This window comes from Scyliorhinus canicula, chromosome 9 (assembly GCF_902713615.1).
Source record: "Scyliorhinus canicula chromosome 9, sScyCan1.1, whole genome shotgun sequence".
In the NCBI taxonomy this organism is placed as follows: Eukaryota; Metazoa; Chordata; class Chondrichthyes; order Carcharhiniformes; family Scyliorhinidae; genus Scyliorhinus; species Scyliorhinus canicula.
Genome location: NC_052154.1, coordinates 173,846,870 through 173,858,167, shown reverse-complemented (window position 1 = coordinate 173,858,167; position 11,298 = coordinate 173,846,870). Strand labels below are relative to the sequence as shown.

At 45.7% G+C, this 11,298-nt stretch overlaps 1 protein-coding gene across 8 annotated transcripts in view; it reads right to left on the bottom strand.

Moving 5' to 3' along the window:
• Positions 1-3,505: 3,505 nt before the first annotated feature.
• The window catches only part of LOC119971908 (serine/threonine-protein kinase BRSK2), a 1,145,911-nt gene continuing 1,138,118 nt past the window's right edge, over positions 3,506-11,298 (bottom strand). For 6 of the 8 annotated variants that reach the window (XM_038808217.1, XM_038808213.1, XM_038808214.1 and 3 more), the window contains one exon: positions 3,858-4,292. In XM_038808217.1, coding sequence (XP_038664145.1) covers positions 4,219-4,292 — 74 coding nt within the window. In that variant the 3' untranslated portion in view covers positions 3,858-4,218. The other 2 variants (XM_038808215.1, XM_038808216.1) reach the window with 1 other exon arrangement.

Genomic DNA, 11,298 nt, shown 5'->3' with positions numbered 1-11,298 from the left:
AATCTCATCATCAAAATGTACCACCTCACACTTATCTATATTCAATCTAACTTGCCAATTATCGTGCCCATTTTAAATAATAATAATAATCACTTCTTGTCACAAGTAGGCTTCAAATGAAGTGACTATGAAAAGCCCCTAGACGCAACATTCCAGCACCTGTTCGGGAAGGCCGGTACAGGAATTGAACCCGCCCTGCTGGCCTTGTTCCGCATTACAAGCCAGCTGTTTAGCCCACTGTGCTAAACCAGCCCCATTTTGCAATAATGGCTCACCGATCAGTGGGAATAGTTATTCCACAGGCAGCATTTAACAGCTTCATTGCTTTGGTTTGAGTTTCCCCTTCCTGTGTCGCCTCAATAGACCGGTGATGATTTCCTGGGAGTACTTTGATCCCAACGCAGCCGCATGGATCTTGCCTGTGGACTGAGGGACTTCTCTCACCAATCCATTGGCTGTTTTTCTGAGCCAGACAGTTCCCCTCCACCACCTTCTGAAGGACCTTTCGCGATTGGCAACACAACCCCTCTCTGTGCCCGGTTCTCCCCCCTTGGCTGATGGAAGGAGCTGCCAGACTAACATTGGTCTTCCCTGGATTATTTATCTCCCCCACGGATAGCCTTCCTGGCTCCGCCCTCTACTGCTCTGCCATTCCGGAAAATTAGATTTTATCATCACACTCAAGAGAATTGAGCAACCTGTCACAACATGGTCACATTTAACGCTACTTTTAACATTTCTTAACAAGCTAAATGTTGTAAAGTTCCTCATCAAGTAGTGCAATATGTACTGAGAATGATGGAAAGGACTATCAGAAGAGTTCTCTTTTCAAGCCCTGTCCCAGAGGCCTCACCATATTAGTGGAACATGAGCAGATTTCTGGAATAGGGAAAGCTATTCCCAAGTATGCAAAGGAGGTGACCGGGGGTGGGGGGGTACCTTATCACAGTAAGAGTCAATGGGCGGGATTTTCTGGTCGCTCACACTGGCGGATCTTACGGTCCTGCCGATGGCACAATCCCGCCGCGGGTTTTGCAACGGCGAGGGGTGCATTCAACGGGAAACCCCATGACAACAGTGGGACCAGAAGATCCCACCGCCGGACACTGGCGAGCCCCCCCCCCCCCCCCCACCCCCCAAGCTACCGAAGGGGAAGAAATTCCCACCCAGTGCTTTGACCAGGATTTTGAGGATTTGATGGGGAGGACTGGGGAAATTGTGGGATTTTAGGAGAACAAGGTGATGACATGGAAATTGCAGTAGAAAAACTGGACAATTGAGAGAGAGAAATGTGAGTAAGTAGTTACAAATTTGTGCAAATGAACATGGAAGAGTTATGTACATACTAACGCAGCAAGAAGCCAGGACTGCAGGAATGAATTACCCTCGAGCCACATCACCCTGTGTCATTCACCTTGGTTACTTCTTGTTTAAAGGCAAAATTTGGAATTTACCCCAATACGGATCACATAACAGGAAAACACTTATAGCATGTAAGGAAATGGTAGTTTCTTTATTGTGATGGATGAACTTCATAGTCTGGACCCTAATCTATAAATATTCTATGATTGTTAACATATACACATCGATGCACGCGAAGACAATACAGCTTCTCGCTTGTCATATTTAGTCATCACATCCCATATCCTCTCTTCACAAACCACGGATAATCCGGAAAAGGTGATGACTATAGATAGACCTGCCAGGAAACCTCTTTCCTGTTGCTTCACACCCGTTACAGTTATATTGGCGGGGTCCACAAGGCTGAAGCTGTACCTCCCGGAGATAATCCCACACCATATGCCCACATTTAATTCAGCCAACCCTTGAGTTACGCAATTGGTGCGGATGCAAAGCTGAAAGCTGTCTCCATTCTGTGATACAACAGTCTGAATGGGGGGGGGGGGGGGGGAGAAGAGGGAAGTACTTGAACCTTTGAAACCTGGAGAGAGAAATAAATTGTTGGACACACCAGCAATCAAATAGATACATTAATTACATTTTCAACTAGCACTGTGTCATGTAAAATTATCTGCCAGGAACAGTTGGAAGTCAGTGTTAATTACAATTATTTATAATATGCAACCAGTCCTAGATCTCCACCGGGGAAACCTTAGAGGTGGATATGCCGATAATGGTGCGACTGAGGTTTTAGTCCTTCAACTTTTAAAAATGACTCTAAATTTCACCTTCAGCCCAGTAACAATTTATCCTCCTGTCAATTGACAAGTGATCAGAGCTTTCTGTCTGAGCCTCTGGAGCCTGTAAACATCCGTCTGTTTTGAGATGTTGAAACTCTGGCAGCACCCGCGTGAGCTTCTTACCTGGACAGGTGTAACGTATGTATAAAGATGAATTCTGCCACCTGATGGTCATCGGCAAAATATCAGCACACAAATAATTGGAATTGAATGAATTTATTGATCTTGCACTGAAGTTGCTCACAGTTATATTACAAAGGGGAGGGGGCTGGGTACATTTGATAGTTGGTCTGTTAAATAAGTAAATTTTTTTTCTCCAATGTACAAAATAGGAAGGATCTCAATATAAGTATTGCTTTATTTCTTCCCCTTCCTGCTTGTACCGTCCAGGATGTAGTCCAGCCATTTTGCAGAGGTACGGTGTAAGGAAGCATTAGTTTGTACAGATAGGAGAGCAAGAAAGAGGAAAGAGCATTTTGAGAACAATTACAGCAACATCATGCAAAGAAAAAACCATGTCTGACATGCACACAGTTATACAAGATAAATTCAATAACAGTAACCTCCAGTGGCTCAAAGTCCATTGTTGATTTACTTCTGTACAAGAACTGGTCCAATAATTTTACCTGTGGAACACGCACACTGATATGAAACTAACAAATAGCAATATAAGGTAATCATTTCAGACACTACTGCTATTCTACATTTTTAAAGTACCGTTTGTTCTTTAAACATATACTACAAGTTCCTTGAATCGGGACAGAATAAGTTAATATTGTGCACAGAGCTCTGATAAATTGGACAAAATATTTTTTTTTCTCCTTTAATACAGTAAGTGTTGCCTCTATAAGTCATTCACAATGAAAGACAACATTCATACACCTAGACATTCTGCTGATAAATTACCGGGTTTCAATAAATAAGAACAGAAAGGGGGGAGAAAATATCTATAAAATGTCCACAATAAATGTAGCCTTTTACAGCAGTGGGTGGTCAAACTGTGCCCCCCACCCCATGATAGTAAACTAGCAACATGGTTCAGTCGAACATGGTGCCCTTGTGAAATGAATAAAATATATCTATATACACATATATATTACCCTGAAAATAAATAATACTGACAAACTTATAACTGGCAACACAGTGTTTGAATCTGTCTTGTTCTACAGCTAAACAAGGTGTCACAACTAGACAAACATAATCTGTACAGAAAGTAGGGGTGGTACAAGTGTTTGTTACACTAGTACGTGCTTTAGTTCCTTGCTGCGTTGTTGTCTGACCCCCTCTCTCCCCCCCCCCCCCCCCCCTGACATCTTACCCATCAGCAGCAGTCTCACCAAAGTCTTGCTTCAACAAAGAGAGAGTCCACTGTAGCTGCCGAAGCTCATGTTGCCGTGCGGTGCTGTTCAATTCAGCCCCCACATCCCCTCTCTGGTGGACGACCTGCTGCTGAAGGGTGTCAAGTCGTTCCCAGGATTTCCGTTCCTTTTTTCCTGGGACGCAGCAGCTCCAGATGGGTCAAGTGTTTAAGCGTCAAAAGAGGCGCCAGGTTCCCACATGCACCAAGATATCAGCTGCCTTTTCCTTCGACAAATGTCCGCAGCCATAGGGGTTCACCAGCTGGGATTTAACAAGTTTTCTGGACAGTTCCTGGCAGTAGAGTGGAAATAAATCAGGTCATCATAAAAGGGGAGCAGCAAAAAAAAAACAGGGAAACAATTGTTGTAGCAGGGGGTTGCACGTGCTAATCCTCAGTTATTTATAATCATTCCACCATACAAAATTCTGTCTATGGACATTGTACCGAAGCAGTCTGTTATTTACATCCTTTCAGAACATGGGACTAATTCTAAATGGTTTTTAAGGTAGGTCCTGTGTCCCAATACTTGGCACCATCTTTGCCTTCTCTCTCCCAGTTGGAAATTTAGAGACTCCTCTAGAACCATAGTCAATAGCATCAGAACCATTCTGCTTGCTGTTTTGTGCCATGTTTGGTTGGCGTAGCTGGCTGGGTGAGCTACTTGCCCCCATTGTTCTCCTCGTCTGAAAAAAGTTGTTTAATTACGTCAAAGAAGTTACTCAATGGGCTGCCTGGGTACACAAACAGAAAGAAAGAAAGAACAAACAAACAGATGAACAATGGGTCACGAAAGAAGTGAAATGAGATCCATAGGCAGAAGCGTCTGAAAGAAGAAGCACGTCACCACTGAGCCTTTGAAATCACAACTTTCTTCGGTTACTTGGCTGGCAAAGTCAAATACTTCTTGCGACTTATTTTGTTGTTGTTGTTAAAAAGTGGCTTTGGATCCTGCTTGAATGGAATTAGTCAAGAGACAGAATGGAAGAGCATTGAAGATGCTGAAAGGGTGTGGGGGGAGGGGGGGGGGGCGGAGACGGGACTAGGTCTCGCTGGAAAGTGGGAAGTTGCTGAGAACTGTTTTAGTTCCTTCTGCAGCCATGAGCACTGATGGAGCATACATTTCAACACAGAACTCTTAGCCACTTACATCTTTCAGACCCCTCTCATAGAACATAGAACATAGAACAGTACAGCACAGAACAGGCCCTTCGGCCCTCGATGTTGTGCCGAACAATGATCACCCCACTTAAACCCACGTAACCCGTATACCCGCAACCCAACAATCCCCCCATTAACCTTACACTACGGGCAATTTAGCATGGCCAATCCACCTAACCCGCACATCTTTGGACTGTGGGAGGAAACCGGAGCACCCGGAGGAAACCCACGCGCACACGGGGAGGACGTGCAGACTCCACACAGACAGTGACCTAGCCAGGAATCGAACCTGGGACCCTGGAGCTGTGAAGCATTGATGCTAACCACCATGCTACCGTGAGGCCCTCTCGGAGGGACAGAGAAAGCCGTTGGGGGGGGGGGGGGGGGGGGGAGAAAAAGTGACATTTAGCCTTCCCCAGACCAGGGCCATTCCCCAGACCATCAGTTTGGAACTGCAGCAATTGACACTACCCAGAGATTGTAGTGAACGTGACTGGATTAAAAGTAGTCCATTGCGGCTCTCTCTGGTACCGTTCATCATAAAGGAATCAGCGGCATTTAGTGCTAACTGTCTCAACGCTGCACTTTGATGACAGAAACACTTTTGAGCCTTCCTGGCTGAAAATGTGTTCATAAACTAATTATTCGCTATAATACCTTCCCATTACTTAAAAGAGGAAGCCATTCTAATTTATATTCTGCATAACCGAGGTTAAACTGCACGTTAAACCTTTGTAATAGCTTTTAAGGCAGGGCACCTTTCAAGCTGCAGGAAGATTTAATAAAACTGACAAATTATTTTATAAATTTAATCTGCACACCCGGAGTATTTTTAAAAGCTGCCATCATTTTCGGTCTAATTCAATTTAGCTCCTTGATGGCTCAGTTGTTAAATACCGACGCGGAAACAAATCAAAGTCCTTGTGATAAGTTAGCGACAAGCTGCTGGGCCAGCATTATATTTAGCCAAAGGACACTGAGGGTCCTCCTCCTGATTCACCGCTGGAAAGTGTGTATGTTGACACTGAGTGAGGACAGGAGTGAATTTGATTGTGATAACTACCTTCTCACCCTTGTTAAACTAAATCCATGTGTTCAAGAGAGGGATAGAAGGGAAGAAACTGGCAGAAAGCTAACCTTGGTTCAAATTGCATTTTCTAAGTATTGGAATAGGAGTTTAAAGAGGAAGTTTCCTTAAGTATATGGTAATTTCAGAAACTGACGATTCCAAATGAATAATGTAACTCATACATTGGCATTTTAGTTCAAAAGGTTCTTTTTCAAACTAAGCACGTCTGTGGTTGAGATGATGTTCATAGAATCACAGAATAATACAGTGCGGAAGAGGCCTTTTGGCCCATCGAGTCTGCACTGATGCATGAAAGACAACCTGCCGACCTAATCCCATTTGCCAGCACTTGGCCCATAGCCTTGAATGTTATGACGGGCCAAGTGCTCATACAGGGACTTTTTAAAGGATGTGAGGCAACCCGCCTCTATCATCCTCCAAGGCAGTGAATTCCAGACCATCACTGCCCCCTGGGTAAAAAAGATTTTCCCCAAATCCCCTCTAAACCTTCTGCCCCTCACCTCGAATGTGTGTCCCCTCGTAGCTGACCCTTAAAAAAGGGGAATAACTGCTCCCTATCCACCCTGTCCATGCCCCCCATAATTTTCCCCAAGATGCTGCCAAGTGAATAAACAATGCACTCCTCATTCATCTCGCAGCCTAAGGTTGATCATTCCAAGACCCAGAGCTACCTTCACTTTGGAACACTATTAGAAACTCAAATTCAAGTTCATGTGGCTTCATACAACATGGAGTCTGGTCAGAGAGCAGTCAAAAACCTTGACCATCTCATCTCTTCCAGAATCAAGAAAGGTATGTGGGAGGGTGGCCTAAACTAGAGCGATGGCCATAGAAAGCCAAAAAAACAATTAAAAGCGACTAGCAGAAATACTGAAATTCTAAATACATCAACAACAATGTGCTTACAAGTCTTGTAGTGACAAGTGTGTTAAAATAATAACATTTGATTAACTTGCTGAAATGATTTGCAAAAAATAGTGTTGCTTTAGTTAAGACTGCGTCATGGTAGCATTGTGGATAGCACAATCGCTTCACAGCTCCAGGGTCCCAGGTTCTATTCCGGCTTGGGTCACTGTCTGTGCAGAGTCTGGACATCCTCCCCGTGTGTGCGTGGGTTTCCTCCGGGTGCTCCGATTTCCTCCCACAGTCCAAAGATGTGCAGGTTAGGTGGATTGGCCATGATAAATTGCCCTGTGTCCAAAATTGCCCTTAGTGTTGGGTGGGGTTGCTGGGTTATGGGGATTGGGTGGAGGTGTTGACCTTGGGTAGGGTGCTCTTTCCAAGAGCCAGTGCAGGCTCGATGGGCCGAATGGCCTCCTTCTGCACTGTAAATTCTATAATCTATGATTTACAGCTAGAGTTGGTACTAGTGGCAAATCAGCAATATACTAATCACAGTCCCTCAAAGATTATAATGAAAATCAGCCCGTTAGCATATTATATAATCAAGGCCTCACGGTAGCATGGTGGTTAGCATCAATGCTTCACAGCTCCAGGGTCCCAGGTTCGATTCCCGGCTGGGTCACTGTCTGTGTGGAGTCTGCACGTCCTCCCCGTTTGTGCGTGGGTTTCCTCCGGGTGCTCCGGTTTCCTCCCACAGTCCAAAGATGTGCGGGTTAGGTGGATTGGCCATGCTAAATTGCCCGTAGTGTAAGGTTAATGGGGGGATTGTTGGGTTACGGGTATACGGGTTACGTGGGTTTAAGTAGGGTGATCATTGCTCGGCACAACATCGAGGGCCGAAGGGCCTGTTCTGTGCTGTACTGTTCTATGTTCTATGTTCTAAGTGCAAGAAATTCCCTGCTTAAAATCTCATTATAAACAAAGAAAGTAAAAGGATTGTGAATGACTCTGAGTGGTTAAGCGAAGGTGGTGGTGTAGCGGTATTGTCACTGGATTGGTAATCCTGAGACCAGGAATAGTACTGTGGGTTCAAATCCTGCCATTGCAGATAGTGAAATTTAAATTCAATAATAATCTGCCCGTGAAACCATTGTCGGTTGTTGTAAAAACGCAACTGGTTCACTAATCCCCTTCAGGGAAGGAAGTCTGTCGTCATTACCTGGTCTAGTCCACATGTGAATCCAGTCCCACAGAAATGCGGCTGACTCTTAAACACCCTGTGAAGTGGCTGGGCAAGAGATTCAGTTCATATCTTTGATCAATTCTAAAAGTGTTTACTTCTGCTTCAAACTGTATGCCTTTATTTTCAAGGAAACAATGCGATTCTGCACTTTCAAATAAAGTCAGAACTTGTTTAGGATTATCATGTGATCAGATCATATTTGATACGTATTTGTTTTTGTTGTGTTATGTTGCTTCGGATAACACAGGCTGCTACTTGATGCAGTCTTAACTAAAGGATGCTCCAGACTCTGAAATGAGTTCAACGTGTTTATTGAACTATTAAAACAGTTCTCAAATGAGTTTGACTCTCTGCTAATCTAACTGTAGTAACTCAGTCTAACTCTACCAGCTTGCTCTAAGCCACGTGCTGGGCTGTGATGCTGCTGATCAACCCTGTCTAACTCGCTAGATGTCTGTCTGTGGAAAGGGGCAGGGGGCGGAATTCTCCCCCCCCCACGCCGGGTGGGAGAACCGCCGGGGCGCCGTGCGAGTCCCGCCACTCCGCCCCGATACCCGCACGCGATTCTCCCACCCTCCCCAAACCAGCGGGTGAGAATCATGCCTGGCCGCTCGGAGAATCGTTTGCAAACGGCGAGCGGCAATTCTCCGGCCCAAAACGACAGGTTCCCGCCGGCGCCGTCCACACCCGGTCACTGCCAGCGGGAACTGTGCGGGAAAGCTGGGGGGCGGCCTATGAGGGGGGGGGAGGGGGGTTCCTGCACCGGGGGCCCCCCCGATCTGGTCTGGCCCGCGATCGGTGCCCACCGATCGGCGGGCTGGCCTCTCTAAAGGAGGACCTCCTTTACTCCGCTGCCCTGCAAGATCCATCCGCCATCTTCTTGCGGAATGGCCTCGGGGAGGATGGCAACCGCGCATGCGCGGGTTGGTGCCGGCCAACCCACGCAGGTGCAGGTGACGTCATTTACGCGGCGTCAGCCGCATCATTTACATGGCGCCGCCTAAGGCCCTGCGCGCGTAAATTACGCGAAGCCGCTCCTAGCCCCCCGGGTTGGGAGAATAAGGGGCTGGGAGCGGGCTCCGACGTTGGGGTGAAACACTCCGGTTTTCACTCTGGTGCGGGACTTGGTCTCCATTTCGGAGAATTGCGCCCAGGGTATGAATGCCTCATCCCTTTTATAGTGTTCATGTCATGCCCCCTTGTGGTGATGCCACCTCTGAGTGTCCTGACTGCCCATTGGTTGTGCCCTATTCTGAGTGTTCATTGGTTGCATGTTTGCATATCTTGACAGTTTTCTCTATGTAGGCCACAAGTCGGAGGAATAAAGAAAGGGCCAGGGTGGCACAATCCTAAAGCTAAATTAAATCCCACACTATTATGCCAAAATTGCAACGAGTTTCTCCTCAGACATTTGCTCACTGCTTGTCCACTTGCAGTTCTGCTCTGAACTGCTGAAAAGTCTTTGTCAAGTACTTAATCTAAATTCTGTTTGCCAATAATGGTACCATTTAACAGTCAGTAGACAATCTCATTTTACTGACTCACCAGTTCCAAAGTCTCACACATCTCTGAGGGAACAAAAATCTCCTCATCTGTCTTAAATGTGCAGCCATAGAACATAGAACATAGAACGATACAGCGCAGTACAGGCCCTTCGGCCCTCGATGTTGCACCGACATGGAAAAAAAAACACTAAAGGCCATCTAACCTACACTATGCCATTATCATCCATATGCTTATCCAATAAACTTTTAAATGCCCTCAATGTTGGCGAGTTCACTACTGTTGCAGGTAGGGCATTCCACGGCCTCACCACTCTTTGCGTAAAAAACCCACCTCTGACCTCTGTCCTATATCTATTACCCCTCAATTTAAGGCTATGTCCCCTCATGCTAGCCACCCCCATCCGCGGGAGAAGGCTCTCGCTGTCCACCCTATCTAACCCTCTGATCATTTTGTATGCCTCTATTAAGTCACCTCTTAACCTTCTTCTCTCTAACGAAAACAACCTCCAGTCCATCAGCCTTTCCTCATAAGATTTTCCCTCCATACCAGGCAACATCCTGGCAAATCTCCTCTGCACCCGTTCCAAAGCTTCCACGTCCTTCCTATAATGAGGCGACCAGAACTGTACGCAATACTCCAAATGCGGCCGTACTAGAGTTTTGTACAACTGCAACATGACCTCATGGCTCCGGAACTCAATCCCTCTACCAATAAAGGCCAACACACCATAGGCCTTCTTCACAACCCTATCAACCTGGGTGGCAACTTTCAGGGATCTATGTACATGGACACCGAGATCCCTCTGCTCATCCACACTACCAAGAATTTTACCATTAGCCAAATATTCCGCATTCCTGTTATTCTTTCCAAAGTGAATCACCTCACACTTCTCCACATTAAACTCCATTTGCCACCTCTCAGCCCAGCTCTGCAGCTTATCTATGTCCCTCTGTAACCTGCAACATCCTTCCGCACTGTCTACAACTCCACCGACTTTAGTGTCGTCTGCAAATTTACTCACCCATCCTTCTGCGCCCTCCTCTAGGTCATTTATAAAAATGACAAACAGCAACGGCCCCAGAACAGATCCTTGTGGTACGCCATTCGTAACTGAACTCCATTCTGAGCATTTCCCATCAACTACCACTCTCTGTCTTCTTTCAACTAGCCAATTTCTGATCCACATCTCTAAATCACCCTCAATCCCCAGCCTCCGTATTTTCTGCAATAGCCGACCGTGGGGAACCTTATCAACCTTAGTTTTAAACAGTGATCCCTATTTCCAGATTCTCCCATAACTGGGAACATCCTCTCCACATCCACCCCATCAATACCCCTCAGGACCTTATATGTTTCAATCAAGTCACCTCTTGCTCTTCTAAACTCCAGTGCATACACGCCTGTCTAACCTTTTCTCATCAGACAACCCGCCCATTCTAGTAAGCCTTCTCTGAACTATTACCACTCCATTTACATCCTTTCTTAAATAAGGAGACCAGTACTATGCACTGTACTCCAGATGTGGTCTCACTAATGTCCTTTATAACTGAAGTATAACCTCCTTATTTTTGTAATACATTTCTCCCACAATAAAAATTGACATTCTATTAACTTTCCTAATTATTTGCTGTATCTGTAAACTAGCCTTTTGCGATTCATGCACTAGGACACCCAGGTCTTTTTGCATCTCAGAGCTCTGCAATCTCTGACCATTTGGATAATGTTGTATTATATGCCTGCATGCCATTGTAATGTAAAGGTGTTAAGCAGAGCAAGGGTTAATGTGGGACTGGAAAATAGCATGGACCACAGTATGATGTATAGAGTCACATGGTAAGGGGCAGCACGGTAGCATGGTGGTTAGCATAAATGCTTCACAGCTCCAGGGTCCCAGGTT